The sequence below is a fragment of the Crotalus tigris genome, unplaced genomic scaffold, assembly GCF_016545835.1.
Source record: "Crotalus tigris isolate CLP2741 ecotype Arizona unplaced genomic scaffold, ASM1654583v1 scf7180000017733.2605024, whole genome shotgun sequence".
In the NCBI taxonomy this organism is placed as follows: Eukaryota; Metazoa; Chordata; class Lepidosauria; order Squamata; family Viperidae; genus Crotalus; species Crotalus tigris.
The window spans coordinates 1,685,725-1,708,392 of NW_024096600.1; the positions used below are offsets into that span (position 1 = coordinate 1,685,725).

The 22,668-nt window shown below is 40.3% G+C and overlaps 1 protein-coding gene across 1 annotated transcript in view; it reads right to left on the reverse strand.

Annotated features, from left to right (window-relative positions):
• The window catches only part of NFE2L2 (nuclear factor, erythroid 2 like 2), a 30,250-nt gene extending 16,348 nt beyond the window's left edge, over positions 1 to 13,902 (reverse strand). Inside the window, exon 1 of the mRNA XM_039339341.1 lies at positions 13,713 to 13,902. Coding sequence (XP_039195275.1) covers positions 13,713 to 13,733 — 21 coding nt within the window. The 5' untranslated portion in view covers positions 13,734 to 13,902. The remainder of the gene's footprint in view (positions 1 to 13,712) is intronic.
• Positions 13,903 to 22,668: the final 8,766 nt, after the last annotated feature.

Consider the following 22,668-nt stretch of genomic DNA (forward strand, 5'->3'; position numbering starts at 1 on the left):
CGAAGTCGGGGGTCGTCTTATACGCCGAGTCGTCTTATAGGCTGGAAATACTGGTAGTTTCCGGCGTATAAGACGACATTCTAGGCATGCGACTCAGCACCAAAGACGGGGGTCGTCTTATACACCAGGTCGCCTTATACGCCGGCATATACGGTATATATAATGAAATTTGTGAATGGGGAGAAAAGACTTTTCAGTGCCCTGCCATTGATCCTAACTCACATACTTACTGTCAAAAGAGAAAAATCCTCTGAAGTGTGACTCTTAAAAACCACCCAGTCAGCTTGAGAAATTAATTTTAGAAGAAAAATAAAAATAAGGCAGGCCTACTTCTCCCAAATCCACAAAGAATGGTTAGAGGAATAGGGTATGTCTACTTTAATGAAAAGAAGGGCTAGGGGTAACATGAGAGCAGTGTTCCAATATTTAAGGGGCTGCCACAAAGAAGAGGGGTCAACCTATTCTCCAAAGCACCTGAAGGCAGGACAAGAAGCAATGGATGGAAACCAATCAAAGAGAGAAACAACCTAGAATTAAGGAGAAATTTCCTGGCAGTTAGAACAATTAATCAGTGGAACAACTTGCCTCCAGAAGTTGTGGGTTCTCCAACACTGGAGGTTTTAAGAAGACATTGGACAATCATTTGTTTGAAATGGTATAGGTGTTCTTGCTTGAGCAGGAGGTTGGACTAGAAGACCTCCAAGGTTCCTTCAACTTTGTTCTGTTAAATCTAAAAGGAACTATTGGGGATCTAAGCTTGAGTTATAACTCTTCCTGAATTGAGTATCGTAAATTAGCTGATAAGCAGAGTAAGTTATTACTTCATTACTGTGAAGAAAGTCAAATCTGAAAGCAATACATATACTATTTTTGGTCTTTAGATTGGGAGCTTTTTTTTCTTGCTATTATTGCACAACACTGATACAACCTGAAGCAAGTGGCTAAGACATCTTAAAATGGCATAGATAAAAGACTTTAGGAAATAGGATTACAAATACTACAATCCCATCCCCACCTACAAAATAGGATTTCCTTCTTAATTTACACTAAGAAAATGTCTGGTGAGACTGACTTTTCTTATCTTTCTGTCAAGAGAATTGCCATTATTATGTATAAGAAATGAGAATGATAGTCAATGATATATACTCTGTGACATCCATCACTTTTAAGTGCCAGATCCATAAATGCCTAGGCCAGGAGAACAAAAAATAAATGATTTAGTTAGAATAGCCAGAACATCATATTCCTACAGTGTGTTATTAAAACACACCTTAGAGCTGAATTCTAGAAGCTCTGATAAACTTCAAAGGGTTGTGATGAAAGTCCAGGAAACTTGTACTCATGTGTCCTTGAAAGCAGACATTTTGTTTACTGTATGCTTCACATTCCATTTGCTTGTCAAAATGGAAGCAAAATACACCCCTATTCATATGACTTAAACATGTGGAAAGTCCCTTTCTTGTACACACACAAAATACCTAAACCAGAAAGACCTTCTCTTCTTCTCTGTTTATTTTTCATCCATTCAAGCTGAAATATCTATAGTGTTTATCTTTCACAGCACACTGCCTATGGATGTCTCTGAGCACATTTTTGGATAAAAACAGCTATTTTTCAAGGAAGCAGCTACCGCACAAATAAGTAATCAAAGCTATCTTAGTCAAATGTATTTACAACAAAATTCTTTTCCACTGTTTTCATTCTTTTCTTTTTAAATTTTCATCCAAGTTGTAATTTGGGGGAGGGTGAGATGCCATCTACAACTATTATATATCTCATATATCTCCGCTAGAAAAAAAAATTACTTACGTGCTGCTTTAGGGTTCACTTAAGTACATGCTAAGAGCATAAACCACCTGTATTTTGTTATGAACTTCAGGAGGAAATGGTGATGCTGGGAGACCTGATTATATTCAATATTGTGGGGTCCTTGGTGCTCTCTAAACATGGTAGTCTTCTTGTAGATGTCTCGTTACCAAACTAGGTAATACCATTGGTGCATATATTCAGTATTATCAGTTTTATTAAGATCTCCGTTATTTAATATATTTAATTTAATTAATAACAAACTATTAATTCAATAAAAGCTGAATTCAGGAAGTGCTTTAAGTAGAGAAAGAAATCATCTATCTATAACCCTCCCCACGCAGCTCTGTACCGAGTATGGATTACAGTTCAAAACTACAAGTTAGTTTTGGTTGGTTAAAATGTGTATAACTATCCTTAATTATTTATAATTTATACAAAATATTAGATGTTAAAACAAATCCATGGAATCTTACCAATATCAGAAGCAAAAGTGCCACCAAGAATATTATTAGTGAGGGATCCAATCCTACCGTTTTTCTAGCTCTTTCCTCAAATTTATATCTAGTTTTCCATGTCCATGTTCAGCTCTTCAAAAACCTGCAGAACTAGAATGACCAGAGGCAACAGTTGCACAAATAAGTTATGATCTACATCTCCTGACAACTCTTATCTCTCTGTGACCACATGCAGTGACAAGTTCTACGAGGCACTTCCCATCAGTTCTGGACAAAGAAGGTTATGATCTCTACCTCCTTAGAATTCTTATCTCTCTGTGACCACATGCAGTGACAAGTTCCACGAGGCACTTCCCATCAGTTCCTGTGGTTGTGTACTAACAAGAAGGACCTCAGGGAAGAAGCACTGGATTGCACAATCCACAGTCATTCTTGGAAACGGCTACTACCCTTACTCAACTCTACTCAACTCTGGCTTCTCATCTCGGTTAAAAGCAATCACTCACAGGGATTGGGTAACCGGTCAGAAAGTCTTAATCTGGGGAAAACCCTCTTATAACTAACAAAGAAAAACCAGAGGAACCTGAGAAAATGGGGGAGATGATTCCAAGCCAGGCAAGTCAAGTTCTCACTTCCAAAAGGCAGAAGAGATAGGGCAAAGATGTCATACTTCAACTAGGTATTTTTTTAAAAAAAATCCATTAATTTGTAATAAACTTCCTTTTCAATGAACTTTGTTTCCAACATGGTGGGAAGCGCAAATGACTATTGTTTGACTATTCTTTCTTATTAAACTGGACAACTGCATACACAGTACAGGCAATATTCCAAAAATAATTAAGTCTGATTTTACTGTTCCTAACCAACATTTATATGAAAACTTTTCTATGGATTCTCCATTTTTCCCCCCAATGAGGTACATTCTGATCACTATATGTAAGGGTGCAAGTGTTTGTGTGAATGTGTGAAGTCATTTGAAGCTTCAAACTGTTCTAAAGTTTTTTTAAAAAAAAATCACAAACACACACACAAAATTAGATTACTTTGGAATGGAATGTGGCTATTGGGGCCAAAATAAAGTTTAACTAGCATGTTAATCTACATCTACTTTTTACTCAGACTGCTGTTCTAACCCAGCCTATACAGTTAATGATTAATTTTAGCAATCAATTTCTGCTTAGAACTGTGCAACACAAAGGCCTTACCTACACACACAGTGCCTTGCTTTCATACACTTTCTGGACCATCTTAAAACAAATACTAACCCATCATGAAAGCAATCCTGAATGTAAGACAATCTCTCACAAAACGTAAAAAAAAAAAAAAAAAAAAAGGCTGTACAGGTAGACCTCGACAACTGAGCCCAAAGTTTTTGTTGCTAAGCGAAAATTTGTCAAGTGAATTTTCCCCATTTTTACAACCTTTCTTGCCACAGTTGTTAAGTGAATCACCACAGTTAAGTTAGTAACACGGTTGTTAAGTGACTCTGTCTTCCCCATTGACTTTGCTTGTCAGAAGGTTGAAAAAGATGATCCTGTGACTCCGGGACACTCCAAGCATCACAAATATGAACCAGTTGCCAAATGCCTGAATTTTGATCACGTGACCATGGGGATGCTGCAACTAAATGTGAAAAATAGTCATAAGTCACTTTTTTCAGTGCTGTTCTAACTTCAAACGGTCACTAAATGAACTGATGTAAGTGAAGGACTATCTATAAAGGCACATACAAAATATGCCCAAGTTCATCTACTTTGTCATTTGGCAACCCTGCTCTTCAAAGAACCAATCCCAAGGATTTTTTCCCCTTTCTTAACAAATGAGTGCCCATGACAACTTTGCCTGCTTCCTTATCATCTGCCTTTGTCTACAGGCAACTGCGAAACAAGGGCAAGACCCAGAAAACTGTCTTAATGTCTATTGATTAAAAATAACTATCTGTGAAATCAGTTACCCTATCTGTAAAAGTAATTGATTCCCCATCTGCACCAATGGTAGTCTCTCCCTGTCCCCACAAAAAGCAAGAAATATCTGGATCCCACAATTCTAATCCCAAACATGCTTATTGTATAGTAAGTAGCTCTGAGGCTCTTCCTTTCACTTAAGTATGTTAGATTTTCTAGTCCAGGGATAGGCAACCTTGGCTCTTTTATTTATTTATTTATTTATTTATTTATGAATGAGACTTATATACCGCTTTAAGTGCAAGCACTCTCTAAGCGGTGTACACCAGTAAGCAATGTATATATATATATTTACATTGCCCCCAACAATATGGGTCCTCATTTTACCTACCCCGGAAGGATGGAAGGCTGAGTCAACCTTGAGCCAGTGAGATTTGAACCGCTGACCTGCTGAACACAGTCAGCTAAAGTGGCCTGCAGTACTGCACTCTAACTGCTGCGCCACCTCGGCTCATGACTCGTGGACTTCAACTCCCAGAATTCCTGAGCCAGCATGGCTCAGCTTGGAAACCTCTCCCTTTCCCCTCAGTGTGGCTGGCTCAAGAATTCTGTGAGTTGAAGTCCACGAGTCATAAAAGAGCCAAGGTTGCCTACCCCTGTTCTAGTCCTATTCTGCACGTGGGCTAACTCTCCCGTCATTCCCATCTGATCTTTTTTAATGGAGCACCTCCAAGTCTCCACAAGTAAAGCAGCTCTCTACTTCAGGCACGCACCTTCTCCAAGTTGAGACTGACAAAAATAAATAAAACAAAAAACAAAAACGGAAGGGCCAGCACATTCAACCTTGTTCCCCTCTGAAGCCACAACAGCAGCATCTTTGCTTTCTTTCCAGACGCTTGTTTACATGATTGGATCTCCTGACCACTCCCTAATTTTCAACACCAACTTCCTTGTCTTGGTGGGTAATTACTTAACTACAAACCTTCTTCCTTCCAGGTAAATATTAAACCTTCTAGGTTCACACATGCTACCTAGCCATAGTTTTTGACATAGCCCTAACATGTGTTGCCTGAACCCACCTTTGGAGTTTATGGACTAATGTGTTCTGTGAACCAAGCAAGGCAGCAGAGTTAAGCAAGCAAGTCATAGTCCAATGTACAAAGAGTAGGGGTAGGTTTGCACAACAGGAAGGCAAAGGGAAAATTTCTCCACTCTCTTCTCTCCAGCTTCTTCCACTCTTGCAAGCCTGTATCTGAAAGCCCATGGGTGGAGAACAAATTGGGCTGAGAAGCTGTGGGGCGAAAATATATCAAGAAGCCCCTTATACTGCCGCTGCTACCTCATTCCAAATCACCCAGTTCTCACAATGGTTGAGGGTTTATTTGGGGCTTTTCTTTGTGTAGGGTTTATAATTCTGTATTTTTTTTTTAATTTCCAATCTTTTCCAATGTTGCCCTTATTTTCATTCCCCAAATTCTCAAAACCAGTTTAAGACTAGCCCACACTGGCCTTCCAGCAGATAAATTCAAAATGTCGAGAACTGCACAGGCTCACCCACTGGAAACCACAAAAAATAAACCACACTGAATACATAACGTTCTGTATCTTCCTTTTGTAACAAAATGAGACATTATCTGCAATCATTGTCATTGTACAGGTAATCTTCTTTGAGCAACTACAATTGGGACCAGCAACAATAGTCATTAAGTGAAACAGTTGCCAAGTTAAACCACAACTGTTCTTGCAATCTTTCTTCAGATTACCTCTGATTTACAGCTTTATGTGGAGATCATAAATGCAAGTCATAAGCAGTGGTGGGATTCAAATATGTGAACAATTGGTTCTCTGTGTGGATGCCGCTTCTGGAAATCCATTCTGGGCCTGGGCAACAAAAAATTAGCTACCAGCTCTACCAAACTGGTGCAAACTGGCTGAATCCCACCACTGGTCACAAGGTTACTTTTTGTCACTGTTGTCAGTACAAACAGTTTCTGTACAAGGCAGTCACTATATGAGGATTGTCTGTATAGTTGAATAAAGTTGCAATTGAGATCTTTCTGATGGAAAAGGGAATAATTTTCTCCAATAATCTGACACTTGAATAAACAGGAAATATATATCCCCATTTTTTTATTTTCTTTCTTTTTCTTTCTTTCTCTTTTCTTTTCTTTCTCTTTCCTCTCTCTGTCTCCCTCCTCCCCTCCCCTCCCCTCCTTTTCCTACCTTCCACTCCCATTCCTTTTCTTTCTTTTTTCTCTGCCTATTCATTCTGCAGTTTGTCTCTGAATAAGAGAGCCACCATTAAGAGCAAGAGGGGTACTCTCAATGTTTTGAGAACTGACACATGACAATAACATTCATTTTCTGCCCTCCAACAATAATTACTTTGTGACTGGACCCATTGCATCATCTTATGTTACCTAAATTTCATCCAGTCATCTTTTGCTAAATAAAAACAAAAATTTTACCACAAAATCTAAGTGGGACTTAGAAGTGATTGATAATTGAATATTTTGTATTATGTATTTTTATATAAAAATATTTTAATTATACAAAAACTCATTTTTTAAAAAAAAAAACTGTTCCTTTAAGAAGAAAAATTTTCATTTCCTCTAGTCTGTTTGTTTTCTGATAGCAAAAGGCACTCTGGCTGAGGAATTCTGGGAGTTGAAGTCCACAAGTCATAAAAGGGCCAAGTTTATTAGGCAAAATAATATCTTCAATGCAAAAGTCAGTTCAAAATATCTATAGATTACAACTGCAATCTTTTACTCTTGGTAACCAGCATACCTCTCTTTGAGAGCAGTATTTGAAAAGGCACATTCCAAGAACAAAGCTGTGGGGGGGGGGGAATTATTGCACAACTCAATATTGTTCTGGTATTCCGAACACAAAGTTTGCACGCTAAAGAACAAAAAAGGGCCATTTTAGGCAAGCCACGACTAACAACTGTCACTTTTAAAATTCAGAATTGTGCTATTATAAAAACTTCTGTGCCATTCATTAAATCATACCCACAGAATCAAGGAATGTATGAATTGGAAGGGATTTATAGGCCATCCAGTCAAGCTACTGCAGTGAAGGAACACACTACAGGTAAGTGCTCTCTTACAGACCACAATTGGGACCAGCAACTTGGTCACTAAGTGACACAGTGGTGAATTGAAACCATGCCTAAGGCATCAGTTCTGGCCTATTTTTCAGCATTGTCCTTACTTCAAATGGTCACTGAACGAACAATCTGTAAGTGAGGATACCTGTATGTTTTCTCAGAGAAGTAGACATCCCAATCTACTTTGAAAACCTGCCATTTTTCCTCATCTAAGTGTTCTGATCTGTTATATAGCCACCCAAAATCGCTTCTTGCAAGATGGGCAGCTTTATACTTTTGAAAAAATAAAATAAAGCAAAATAAACTACTTCACTGCTTACAGTTCTTGCCCTCTCTCCTCTTAATCAGCTTGACTCTTTCTTCTAAATTTAATCTGTTAATCCATTATTTTGCTCTTAGTTTCAACAAAGAACAGATTTAATCTCCTCTTGCATCTAGCACCTTTTTAATTAATTGTAGACTGCAGCTTGTCTCCACTATGCCTTTTCTTATTGAGCTCCCTTAGCTATTTCTCACAGAGTTGGTTTCCAAACCACTTTCCATTCTGATAGTTCTCCAGTGCACCAACCAGTCTCTTTCTTTCAAAGTACAATGCCTTGAACTACAGTATTTCAAGTGTGTTCTAACCACACAGAGTTCTAACCACATAGAGCATAGATTACAACAATTACATTCTGCAATCTGGGCACAATGCTTCTATTACTAAAGCTCAGTTTTGTACCTGCTGTATCCTACCGCTTGCCCAGACTCAGCTAATTTGTAAGGATCCTTCCCACATATATAACCACCAAGCCACAATTCCCAAACCCTATAGCTATGTATTTAGTTTTTCTTGCCTAGATGCAAACCCTTACCTTCCTCACAGCTAATATCTTCATTGGCTTTTAGTCCAATGTTCAAATTTCTGAGGTAATTTCAAACTGTGATTTTTGTCCTCTATTAGTCAATACCTAGTTTATCATCTAAAGTATTAGCTAATGACTATCTTAGTGTCATCAGTCCATTTGAGAAGTTTTATTTTTATTCCATCATCTGGATCATTTCTAAATATGTCAACTCACAATTCAATATTTTAGTTTCTGGATGATGTACATCTATTTACAAAGTCTCTTTGGGGCAGATATCAAACCAGATGAAAATTCATCAGATCGAAACAGGTTTTACTTCACATTTATCCATTATACCCACAAAGGTATCATGGAAAAATCTGTCCCATGTTTTACTATGATCAAGTTATAATACCTCCATTGCATTCTAATTTGTCTACCAAATTAGTTATTCTGTCATAAAAAGAGATTAGCCCAGTGGTGGCGAACCTATGGCACGGGTGCTAGAGGTGGCACTTGGAGCCCTCTCTGTGGGCCCACACACCGTCTCCCCAGCCCCGCCTCCTCCCACAGCCCCCTCCTCACCAGCAGCACCCTCCCCAGAGGAGAGTCGCCCCTGGGCATGGCCCACATGAAGCAGCGCAGCCAAGGATATGGTAGCTGGGCAGCAGGGACAAGACTCCACCCTTGTGCCCCGTTGTACGCAGATGATGCTGCGGGGCACGGAGGAGGGCGTGGCCGCCATGATGCTGCTGGGCTGCCTGGGTGATCTGTGGCGGGCCATGGAGGTGGTGGGTGGCCCAGTGGGCAGGGCGGAGCGGAGACAGGGGGGCAGTTTTTGGGCACTCGATCTTTAAAAGGTTCGCCATCACTGAATTAGTCTAACAGTATTGATGGCATTTTCTCCCTAAGTGTACATAGACATGCTGCTTGACAATCTCTTCTAGCACCTTGCTCAATATAGATTTTAAATAATTTGTAGTTCTGTATTCCCCCCCCCTTCCTTTTTTGATATTGAGTTTATTCTTCCCCAATTTTCTGATACCTCACTAGTTCTCCAGATCTGTTCACAGATGGTGGGAAAAGCAGAACAAGAGACATTGCAGATTGAGAGAACATTTTGCATCCCTCTACCTTAGCCACAATTTTACTCTTGTTTCAGGTTTGAATATTAGGTTGGGCCTAAACCCACAATGATTTGGCTGCTTGCAAATGTAATTAGTATATTGTCAAAGGTATATATATAGCTTAGCACAATGGGCAATTCCCTCTATTCAACAAACCATGGTTGATACAATTTTGTATAAAGTATCTGATAAATACTAACCTTGGATATGTTCAGCCAAAGCCAAACAAACCTTTTTCAATTCAGCATAAAGTGTGAACGTAGCCACTATAGTTTAAAGTCACAGTAGTAATATTCTGCTCACCCAGTATATAGTCCTGTTTTCAGGGCCAAAATTCATGTCATTTCTTTTCTCTATACAGCAGCGGCCCCCAACCTTTTGGGCACCAGAGACCAGTTCTGTGGAGAGAGGTTTTTCCGCAGAGCAGAGGGTGCGTGGTTTCGTGTGCTGCCTGCATCCCACGGATGGGGCTTTGCTTGTTTGTGCAGACTGGGTTCTGGCATGCTGTGGACCGGCGCTGGTCCACAATTTTATTTACCTGCTAGACCAATGAAACACTGTGATGCAATCAAATAGTTCTTCAGTCTTAAGATACAGCTTTATTTTTGCTCTGCACAAAGCATCTACAAACTGGGCATAACTTGGTTTTTTTGTACGCCTTCAAGTCAATGTTGACTCCTGGCAACTGCCTTTTATAAGAGTCCAAAAATGAATGTATAAATCCATATGACTCAGCTTGTCTTGCCCTAGAGGATCAACTTCATATCAGAATCTTCTGTTTAATAAAATTGCCATAGAAAGAAAAGCCTCTCCTTTGGTATTTATTACTTTTCTGAATGCCAGAACAAATATCCACAGCATGGATAAAATAATGACTCTCAAAACTGCAAGGGCCTCATTACAAATTAATCAGGCAAGTTATTTGCCTCGTTCAGTTAATACAAGTACAAGCTTAAAAAGATGTTTTATTTTCCACAAAAGTTAAGTCTCTTTTAAGTTGATTTTTGGTGACTTCATGGACACACATTCAAGGGGGGAGGGGGAACTGGTAGCAATACAGAAATGGTTTTCTGTTTTTCCAATTTCCCCATCCAACACGCAAAGTTGTGGTATAGGTTCTACTTCCAGCAAGACCAAATTTCTGAGCTACACAAGTCTGCTCAAGAGTTGTTAGCACAAAAAGGGCAATCTGTAAACAGCACTGGTAGGTACTACTCCTGAATTGAGGCAGGTGGGAACAACCACTGAGATCTTCAATTTCACTGAAAACCTTGATATACCTCAGTAAAGCTGACCGCTTTTGCTACATGTCTTTTCCAAGTCAATCCAATATTGCAAATCATAACCATATTTACCTAAATACATATTTACATATTTACCTAAACACATCATGGCTACTCCCTTACCTAGTAGATACTGTTATCTTTCTGTGTGCATAATATTAATATACTGAAATAGCAAAGCTATTAATTGTAAACTATCTCTCCTTATTTATCACCATACTTGGCTTCCCACAGAACAATTGAGAGTAGCAATTGTTGTACTTAGAGGTAAGTAGATAATTAACAATACCATAAAATTGAAGATCCAGGAGGCCAAGTCTTAAGAGACCAGATGCACAACCGGGTGGTAATGGAGAAATACCAATAGAATTTTATTATAATCTATGTATCCCATACTACTCTTTAAAGTGTAAATCAGTGACAGACCAAATTCTCCTTTATAGATTGTAAAAGTACAGAATAACAGAAAAGGAAGGGACTTTGGAGGTCTTTGGAGTCCACCCCCTGCTCAGGCAGGAAAACCTACATCATTTACATGTATATCAGCCTTGTATTCAAGCAAACTAGAAAAATCTAACTATAGCATTGCTTGTTCCCATTCTTGAGAATACAGGAGATAGAAAAAATTACCCTATCCTTTTAAAAAGACCTCAATCTGGGGAAATACGGTAAGAATGATGTAAAAAAAAATTCTTCTGTTCCTTCCTGAGCATTATATACCTATTTGCAGTTTATCTGATTCTGGAGATATGAGATATATTCAGTTTTAGACTTAATACTATTCTTTAAACACAGGTTTAACAGACATGTTCCACATTGCATGCAAACTTTTAAGAATATGGTTATTGAGGACAAACAAGTAATTGGCATTTTGAATGTGTATTCATAAGAGAATCTCAGAATTTAAGGCAAAATTTCTCAAGACTTATGGGGAGTTTTTTTTAATGACAGTTCTACTAATTTGTATATTTGATGCTTGACAACTGGCATAAAATACACTTTTAAGGGTTCAGAGATTAGATCTATGGTGATTTAAGGAAAGTTCATTTTCACTGAGGCACCTGTGTTTATAAAATATCTTCCCCAGGCAAGCAAGTTAGCAACACTTTTATCGCTTTGATGAGAAAGTAATACCATTTACTTCTCCAAGATTTAATATCTGATATTTCAGCATTCCTATGGTTGACTTCAGATTTTGTGCATAGAAAAAAGGGGGCAGTTGACTTCTGCCAATTCCTCATCCTCCTTGGAACTTTCCAAAATTCTGAAAGGGTATTCCAGACAGCTAAATCAGTCTACAGTGGGAGGTGGCAACGTAAGGAATTTGGTAGCAATAGCAACAACAAACTCTTCTTCTGAGCTTCCTCTGATGAAGAGACTCTCATGGGTCTCCAAAAACAGAAGACACCCCTTTGCAGAAATACACATCTGGAATCTAGCTGTGAATATTTGTTTTTTTTTTTTTAATTAACATTTTTAGAATATTTTAATTGAATTTTGCTTTTTTTTTTTGCTTCTTCATAAGGCCCATCTATATTGGTTTTATTTCAGATTAGTTTTATCAAAAATCTTTCAAATAAACTATGTTAAATGCCCAAAACATGTACTTCTCCTTATTTCCGACATTAGCATTAAGGTTCCCTTCTGGGGAGACGTTACATAATAGGACTTATATCTGAGTAAACATGCAATGGATTATAAAATTTACTGAAAAAAGCAGAGTATACTTTTTATTATGTTCAAACTAATCATGTCACTAGAAAGTATTTTAAATAAATATTTTGGATATTTGTACACATAAGGCAAAGTAGCACATTTACATTCAAGTAAATTCCGACATGGGGAAATACAATTTTAAATCCATTTCTAGCCTTTGAGCATGTACAGACGTGTATCTGGTTCTTGATCCATTTCACAATGGCAAAATAAACTCATATATAGTATTTACAAAATGCCTGCTCTTTCCTTTTTTATAGTAATTTCACGCACATGGCACTCTGGATCTTCCAAATTAAAGCCATTATAGTTAAATACACCACAAGCATTCATATGGAAAACCTCCTTTAATCATGCACATACATAACCCAAGACAGAAAAAAAGTCACCAAGATTTGGGTGACTCTTTCCCCCTTTCTGTTCTTTGAAGGACTTTGAAATTGCAAATTGCCTAAAGATATTTAGCCCAAGCCGTTTCTATCAACTTTTACCAGAAAGTTCCACATCTGGGGTGGGTGGGGGGACCTCAGGGCTGAAACTAGGACACAGTTAGAGCTCTACTAGATCTAGCTAGATCTAGCCAAAGTTCCCTTTAGTCACAAGCTGGCTATCAGAAGCTTCAGAACGTTCATTATGTAACATGGGACAGGAATTTACAATAAAACTTTCCCTGCTGTACCAACCCAGGAGTTGGACTCTAAGGTGCAGGCCAGCGATTCAGGAGAACAGTAGCCCTACAAGTCACCATACAAGCCGTGAATTGTCCATCACAATATGAAAGACGCAGATTTCTATAGTTGTGTAAACTCTAAAACGAACTCTGCTTTGCTGCGAAGTTTCCTGGAACCGCAGCCAACCTTGTTCAGTCCTCACTTTTGCAGTTATTTGGAGGAGAGAAAAAAACTGCTGTACACCACATCTTAAAATCCCAACTGCAGGTATCGCTAGAAATGAAGGACTGGAGGGGGACGCTGCTTCATCCACAGAAGCTGTGAGTGCTTCATCACTGGAGGTTTTTAAGAAGCGATTGGATAGCCACTTGTCTGAAATGGTATAGGGTCTCCTGTTTGAGTGGGGGGGGGCTGGACTAGAAGACCTCCAAGGTTCCTTCCAGCTCGATTCTATTCTAAAGTCTAGGGCAGTCGCAAAGCCTTTCCCACTCCTCCAACCTCCCCCCCCCCCCCACTCGCCGACGAGACCGGTAGAGGCGTCGATGAGTCAGCGCGGTGCAACGTGATTTTTACGTCACGACAGAAGGGCGGAGCTAGCTGAAGCCAGAGAGTCTAGAGTTAGTCGCGGGGGAGGGGGAAGAGTGGGCGGTACCTCTTGTGCTTAACGCGACCTCTGGGTCCAACTCAGAGAACTAAATTCGCTGGCTACACCGTCTTCCCCACCCCCCCCACCCAAAAAAAACTCCGCTCCGCTGGGAAAATATCTGCCTCGATACCGACGCTCTGCCCGCGAGGTGCTGGATCTCACCTGCGGCATCTCGACTTCCATAGGGGCCGGCGCCGGCCACGGCAGTCAGCAGGAGCAGCGCAGCGTCTTAAACTCCCCGTTCCTAGACGACCGAGCTAGCTGGGGTGCGGCGTCGAAGGCTCCAGATCGTGCGCCGCCGCCGCCGCCGCCGCCGCCCACTGAACTTCCCCGCGCCCAGCCAGCCGCTTTCTCGGCCCTCTGTTCTTCCTACTGCCGGGAAACCGCCGGCTGCCCCGCCCCATTCCTCCCGAGCCACTGGCTGGCCTCTAGAGGAGGAAGGCCGCTTAGGAAAAGCCCCTCCTCCTTTGCGGAGCCGAGATCGCCGGGGCTGGCTTGCGGGAGCAGGAAAGCTTCGCCAATTCGCCCCATCTCGTCCGCTGATGGGGTTATTTGGGTGGCAGCCGGCGGCCTCTCCTTGTGGCCAGCCTAGACGTCGGGAGGAGGCGGGACAGCACGCGGAAGCAGCAGGAGCTGTTCTTTGCAAGGCAAAGCTAATCTAAGTGCCAAGAAGCAGCGAGGAAGATGTGATGGGTGGGATTGGGAACGACTCCAGAGGGTCCAGGGATAAGTCAGCGGCAGTTGTTTGCAGCTGCTTTCCCGGGTTCTTCTCCTTAAACGGGTAGGGGTGCAATTCCTTTATTTTTGGCTCTTGCCCTTTTTAGACTTCCACACACAATGGAGGAGGAGGCAGCTTCTTCTTGCCCACATGACTTGCTTCTCTGGTCGAGCAGATTGTCACTGGACCTGGGTGTCCACTGAGGCGAAGATGAGAATGATGAAGAGAAATGATTTGTTCTCTGATCTAACATTAACTTGGCCGCTTTCATACTGAAGGGAATGGAGGCCTGAAAGAAGCACCATTGCCAAGGGCAAGTGAGTTGTCCACAAAAAAAGGCCAGCCCAGGACCTTTGGTGGCCTCTTGGACAGCTGATAGGATTTACTTAGCTTTGGAAGGTTCCTGGATGAGCCAGCTGCGCTTCTGAAAGAGCCAGTGGATGCAGATATTTGCTTCTCAAGCAGGTGCCGGTATCTCATCCCGTATAAATTGTATCTCCACATTCCTTAAAGCTGGAAGGAGCTTTTTAAAAAAAAAAAAAAAAACTTGAAATGATGCAAACTGAACTGAAAGCAATGCTGTTCAATTTCAAGCCCTTCATATGACTCATCCTTTGTAAAGAGCTAGATAGGGTGGATGAGAGCCAGTTTGGGGCAGGTACCAGTCTAGAAACCAGAGAATTGTAGTCTCACCTTAGGTATGAAGCCAGATGGGTGACCTTGGGCCAGTCACTCTCTCTCAGCCCTGGGAAGCAAGCAATGGAAACCACTTCTGAAATCTTGCCAAGAAAATTGCAGGGATTGATCCAGTCAGTCACCATGGGGTCAACATTACAAGGTATCCAAAAAAGAGCCGTGTGTGTGTGTGTGTGTGTGTGTGTGATAAACCTATGCTCAATAAATATGTCCAGTCTCTTCATATCTAACAAAATAAAATTCAATGTGAAAAAAGTAAAGTTCTACATTTAGGCAAGGCAAGAAAACCCAAATGCACAGATATAGTATAGATGGCACCTTGCTCAGTAGCAGTAACTTGAGAGGGATCTTGGAATCCTAGTGGACAATCACTTAAATAAGAGTCAGCAGTGTGTTGCAGCTGCCAAAAAAGCCAACACAGTGCTAGGCTGCATTAACAGAGGGATAGAATCAAGATCATTTAACACAGTGGTTCTCAACCTTTTTATACCGGCGACCCCGGTCATAAGGATGCGGCACGCATGTGCGGCGTGCATGCGCAGTGGCATCCCCATGCGCGACGTGCATGTGCGGTGGCGCCCTATGTGCGGTATGCATGCGCGGCGGCATCTGCATGTGCGACGTGCATGCGTGGTGCCACCCCATGCGCGATCCCATGTGTGGCGTGGCGCACATGCGCGGTGCCGCCAGCTGAGAAAAAATGGCGGATCGCATTGTTTGGTGACCCCCGTGAAATGGTCGTTCAACCCCAAATGGGGTCATGACCCACAGGTTGAGAACCGCTGATTTAACATATAGTATGTTTTAAATGTGTGTTATGTATGTGTACACTTTGAGAGCAAGCAACTAAATTTCATTTTTAATATGTGTTGTGCCCACAGGGGAAAAAAATGACAATATAGGTTATCACGTGAAGTGTTAATACCACTTTACAATGCCTTGGTAAGGCCATACATGGAATACTGCATCCAGTTTTGGTCACCACAATGTAAAAAAGATGTGGAGACTCTAGAAAGAGTACAGAGAAGAGCAACAAAGATGATTAGGGGACTGGAGGCTAAAACATATAAGGAACAGTTGCTAGAATTGGGTATGTTTAGTCTAATGAAGAGAATGACATGATAGCAGTATTCCAATATCTCAGGGGTTGCCACAAAGAAGGAGTCAAGCTATTCTCCAAAGTACCTGAAGGCAGGACTAATCAAAGAGAGAAGCAACCTAGAACTAAGGAGAAAGCTCTGATAGAACAATTAATCAGTGGAATAACATGCCTCCAGAAGCTATGAATGTGCCAACACTGGAAGTTTTTAAGAAGAGACTAGACAGCCATTTGTCTGAAATGGTATAGGATTTCCTGCCTGAGCAGGGGTTTGGACTAGATTACCTCCAAGGTCCCTTCCAAAAAATTATTATGGATCATCGCACAGTCAGCCAGATGTTCAGACTGGATTTGGCATTTTGTCTACCTATCAAGTCCTTACCCAGGACCTGGGATAGGCAGATGTGAATGTTTGATGGTATTACAGATATCATCGCAGGATGGAAGCAGTTCCTAGTAAGGCCGCCTTTTGCAATTGACTAATAGCGAATTTGTCAGTGCCAATGGTGTTCTAGTGGTGCTCCAGTTGTTTTGGGATTGCACCCAAGGAGCCTATTACTATTGGTACTACCCTTGCTTGCTTTTGCCACAGTCTTTCTATTTGTAGGTCTTTGTATTTTGTTATCTTTTCCAGTTCTTTCCCGTCTATTCTGCTGTCTCCAGGCACTGCCACGTCCACTATCCAGACTTTTTTTGTCTTTCTTATCGACAATTGTTAAGTCTGAGGTGTTATGTTGCAGGTGCTTGTCTGTTTGAATTCTGAAGTCCCAGAGCAGTTTAATTTTATCATTTTCTATGACTTTCTCTATTTTATGATCCCACCAGTTTTTGCTTACAGGCAAATGAAATTTTTTGCAGATCTTCCAATGCACCATTGTTGCTACTTTGTCATGCCGCTGCTTGTAATCAGTTTGTGCAATCTTCTTGCAACAGCTTACCAAGTTGTCCACTGTTTCTTCAGCTTCTTTGCATAGGCGGCACTTACTGTCTGTTGCTGTCTTCTCAATTTTGACTTTGTATGCATTTGTTCTTAAGGCTTGGTCTTGTGCAGCCAGAATTAGTCCCTCGGTCTCTTTCTTCAATTTTCCTGCTCTTAGCCATTGCCAGGTTTTTTTATTATCTGCTTTCCCAGCTATTTTTTTCATGTATTGGCCATGTAGTGCTTTGTCTTCCCATGCCTCTATTCTGTTCTTCATTTGGTCTTTCCTGTAGGCCAGTTTGGTCTCTCCAGTAGTTAGTAAGCCTTCCTGATATACTCATTTCAGTGCATCTTCATCATTGTTCTTCAGATATTCTTCCAAAGCCATTTTTTCTTCTTCAACCATCTGATGTACTTGTAGCATTCCACGCCCACCTATTTGCCTTGGTAGATAAAGTCTATCAATGTCACTGTGTGGATGAAGGGTATGATTCATTGTCATTATTTTTCGGGTCTGCCTATCCATTGCTTTTAGTTCTGCTTGAGTCCAGTCCACTATTCCAGCTGTGTACCTAATGACTGGAATTGCCCAGGTGTTGATTGCCTTTATTATTATTATTATTATTACTACTACTACTACTACTACTACTACTATTATTATTATTATTATTATTATTATTATTATTATTATTATTATTATTATTATTATTATTATTATTATTATAGTGTTTTAATGTGTTCTGAGTTGGTTTAAAGATGGTAGGCTATATAAATATAATATTGTTTTTAATGCTTTCATTATTTTATATTGTCCTTTTATGATGGTGTAAGCTGCCCAGAGTCACATGACAGTGAGATAAATGACATAAATTTAATAAATAAATATTCTACATCAAGATATAACCAGTATTTGCAAATCACATTAACAAGCTTCCCTCAACACAGGAAGCCCAAACCAGATAACCCATTTATACAAAACATGAGAGCTCCAATCATAGTCTGTCTCATTGGGACATGAACCACCATAATATAGCAATTCAGAATGCTAGCCTAGGATGCTGGAGACTGAAGTTCCAAACTGAAATCAGTCCTGAAGATCAATGAGTAATTCCAGCACGGTTCTTAACTTTCAAAGCTATAATGCACAGTTCCAGTGCTGGCGGTGAGCAGGGATAGGGTTAATGTACCCTGCCTTCCTCAGTGGAAAGTAGGAGTAGACTATTATAAATAGATAAAATAATTTTCTGATTTTTGTAAGATCTTACCACAACTTGTAGAAACAGAAAATTTGAGGAATACTGCAGTTTGCAAACAAGCTTTGTAATCTTATTGCCATGACAGTGATGCATATAAAAGATGAATCACTTGCAAGAGGGAAAAACTGACAACGTTGTGGGATTGTTTAATGTAATTTCAAACCATTCTGAGGCCTCCAGACTGCCTGCCAGCCACAGTATACAAACATTAGTAAATTAATATGCAATAGACGGTGTACTAAAAGTCAGGCCCCACAGACAGTTTGTTACTTAAATTACATCAGATGGTCAAGTTGGTTGCCATTCTCTTCTAAACTTGTTTGAACCTTTGAAGGATAGGAATATTTTCTCCAATGTTCACAAATTCTAAAGTGACAGTCTCCTTTAGATCATTTATTGACTGATGAGACTTTCCTTAACTTGTAGTGTATTTAAAATAAGTTATACATTATATAACTTATTATAAATACACTACAAGTTAAGGAAAGTCTCATCAGTCAATAAATGATCTAAAGGAGATCGAGTCAAGAAGCAACAGTGAGAACTGGACACAGAACCACTGATTGGTTCAAAATTGGAAAAGGAGTCCGGCAAGGCTGTATACTGTCGACCTGCCTATTTAACTTATATGCAGAGCACATCATGAGAAAGGCAGGGCTAGATGAATCAAAAGTTGGAATTAAGATTGCCGGGAGAAATATCAACAACCTAAGATATGCAGATGATACCACTCTAATGGCAGAAAGTGAAGAGGAACTAAAGAGCCTCTTGAGGCAGGTGAAGAAGGAGAGTGCAAAAGTTGGCTTGAAACTCAACATTAAGAAAACCAAAATCATGGCATCCGGCCCTCTCAATTCCTGGCAAATAGATGGGGAAGAAATGGAGTTAGTGACAGATTTTATTTTTCTGGGCTCAAAGATCACCTCAGATGGGGACTGCAGCCAAGAAATTAAAAGACGCTTGCTCCTGGGGAGGAAAGCTATGGCAAATCTAGACAGCATACTAAAAAACAGAGACATCACCCTGCCAACAAAAGGGCGTATAGTCCAGGCCATGGTTTTCCCAGTTGTAATGTATGGCTGTGAAAGTTGGACTGAGAAAGGCTGAGCGCCAAAGAATTGAGGCCTTTGAACTATGGTGCGGGAGAAGACTCCTGCGAGTCCCTTGGACTGCAAGGGATTCAAACTGGTCAGTCCTAGAAGAGATCAACCCCGACTGCTCTTTAGAAGGCCAGATCCTGAAGTTGAAACTCAAATACTTTGGCCACCTAATGAGAAGGAAAGACTCACTGGAGAAGGGCCTGATGCTGGGAAAAATTGAGGGCAATAGAAGAAAGGGACGACCGAGAATGAGATGGCTGGATGGAGTCACTGAAGCAGTAGGTGTGAACTTAAATGGACTCCAGAAGATGGTAGAGGACAGGAAGACCTGGAGGAATATTGTCCATGGGGTCGCGATGGGTCGGACACGACTTCGCAATTAACAATAACAACAACAAATACATTATATGACAATGCTACTTAAAAGCAAGTAGACATCTTGGTGTGAAATGTTTAGGGCACTTCACAAATGAAATAGATGCCAATGGATTCCAACAGTAGAAACTTAAAAGCCAATCTACTTGGCATTTTAGGCCACTGAGTTGGCATTATATCAAAGCTTTGGGTACATAACATGTTGGTGATATGTTATCATTCCCTAATTGTCCACATATTTGAGGAATAATAGGGGTTTATGTGAGAGGAAATGCCTTATTACAGGCATATCAAACTAGCGATGTCATGTGACGTTGTGCGACGTATCAGAACTTTTTCTCCATTGCCGGCAATAGGGTGGGTGTGGTTTCGGAGTGACACATCCGGCCCGCAGGCTGGCAGTTTGACATGCCTGCCTTATTGGAATCCATGGGAACAGGGAGAAATTAGTTTGGTAACAGCAATTGATAGTGGGATAAATTGGGAGTGGAAACACATGCAGTGTTTTTCTAATCTTCCCTTCATAGCAGCTTTTTCAAAGCCAATATTTACTTAGAGGCAGAGGGAGCTTAATGCATGCCTTTTAATTTAGTTTGCTTTTTTTGATTAAATGTCCTGAAAATTTAGACTGAGTGAATCCAGAGAGTTCTGCACATGATGAAATATCATGTAACAGTTCACCTAAGTGGATTGTCAACAATATCATTGCAATGCTGCCAGAGGTTGGTGGAGTAACAGCATAATAAATGTGGATTGAATTGCAAATTGGTCACAGTACACAGTGGCCATAGCCAAGAGCCACCTGCCAAAACAAAATCTAGATCTTCTCAAGAGGCATTATTAGCCTGGTAATGGAGATTGAATTAGCCCAGAGGCTCAGAGAGAGGAAGTGTGGAACAATACCTTTTTGATAAACAGTTTAGGAAAAACATTGAAAGCTTCTAGCATATCAGGGCTTGCTTTTGTGTGTGGATACCATGCTTCGACCAATAATAGGCTTACTACACATTTCTTAAAAGATTAACAATTGGTCAGATTACCTATCGCGCCTTCTGATATTACTAAATACAATTCTTACCAGTCCCAGGTGCTGTGACCCAAACTAACAGGTGCTCAGAAATCTAGTTCAGCAATATCTGGAGGACCATGGGGGTCCTATTCTGAATGCCCATGTTTGTTTATTTAAGACATTTGATAACTTGCATTATCAGTTTAGTCTGTAACTGAAGGAAATGACTAATCCGTGATCCATTGCTTCATAATTCTATTCTCATAGAGGCCAGAAAAGAAACAGTTGTTTGTCTGTTCAGGTAGCCTCTTGAAGTCTCCTGAGCATATCAAACTTATTTTAATAAGCAGTTATATCCTGGTTAGAATGGCAATGGCAACTCTCATATTTCTTTTGCATGAAAACTGAAGTATAACTTGGAGTCTCGCACTCCAGAAATTCCATATGTAAGATGTAAGCCTGTTTTACCTGTTCAGTAGCCTCTCCAAACTCTGTGACAATAATTTGATTTCAGATGTAGAGTTGATTGTCCTCAAGTTATGCTGTTGAATATGGAAAACAAATCCTGGTTTCAGTAGAAGACTGAACAAACAGGAAAGGCATAGACAAATTTCCTGCTACGGGGTGGAAAGCCAGACTTCCAGGAAGCAGAATTTAGAAGCCTATCTTTTTTCTAAGACATTATCTTTTATGTCACTGCTGATGCTCCTCAAGTGTGCAGTTACATTTGACTCCATAGGATGCTTATAGTAATTCTTCATTTATCTATTCATATACTAACATTTATGTCACTATCTTTTCTTATCAATGTAGGTATTTTTGTTATCAAGTTTCTAATAGAAACATCATTTGCCATCTTTTGATCTGTCCCAATACTGTATATCTGGTCTAGATGGAGAGGTATTAAGGTCCAAATAGACTTTTGCACAATGACTTCTGAGGAACTAGTTTCCTGTTAACATGGTTGCCTTTAATACTTACCATAAGTGCCTTACCATTACTAGAAATATGCAATACTCACTGTTCCAAGGACAGGGCATTCCAGAAATATCAGAATATTCCACACCCCACCCCACACCCCGACTCTGCTGGTCCAGCTTTTCCTTGGATAAAAGGGTAGAAAGTACCAGATCATTAATGGAGCAGCCAAATCACTAAGGTTCAGAAAAAAATTGATACACGGTTTGTTGTAGGTAAAATAATTTGTATTTCCTTTGCTTTGGCATGTTCAAGTGAGGTAAGTGGGACAGCATCTTGCATTATGATCTGGAGGCTTTTGAACTTGTGGAATCTGAGGAGGCAAAAAAGGGTTTATTACACTTTTATCCCAAGCATTCATATGGCCACCCAATTTAAATAAGGTGACTGGGTGACATGCAACAAAGTAAACAACGGAGGGAGGGGACAAAACAAAGCCATACCTCATTAAAGTAACCCAAATGTGCTTTACCCTTCAAAGACCTTTGAAAGGTCTTAACTGTCTTTCAAAAGATCATCAGGGTCAGGGCCCATTGTGTATTGTGGGGTCTTTAGTATGAGCTTTGCCACAGGTAGGCTTTATCCGTGTCTTGCTGGCTCCTTTGAGTTCCAGAATGAGGCATGGATGGCTAGATCAGAAAATGGTTGATGTTGTTTTGAGAGATGTTTATCCTTTCCTGAAGAGATCAGCTTTTGATCCAGCTATGTTTAACAACTTTCAATGTGGTGCTGGGATATATAGGGATAATCTTACAAAACATTATTTTCAACCAGTCTGTTCATCAAAAAAAGCCTATTGAGGTTCCTGGCCCATAGGGATGGGACATGACAACTCCTTCAGTAATATTCTGGGCTTAATTAGTTTAAAAAGTTTAAACAGTTTAAAAAGACCTGGAAAACTCCTTCAGGCCTTAGCCTGTAATATGATTGTTGGGAGATCACTATTTCTTACATTAATGAATATTGTA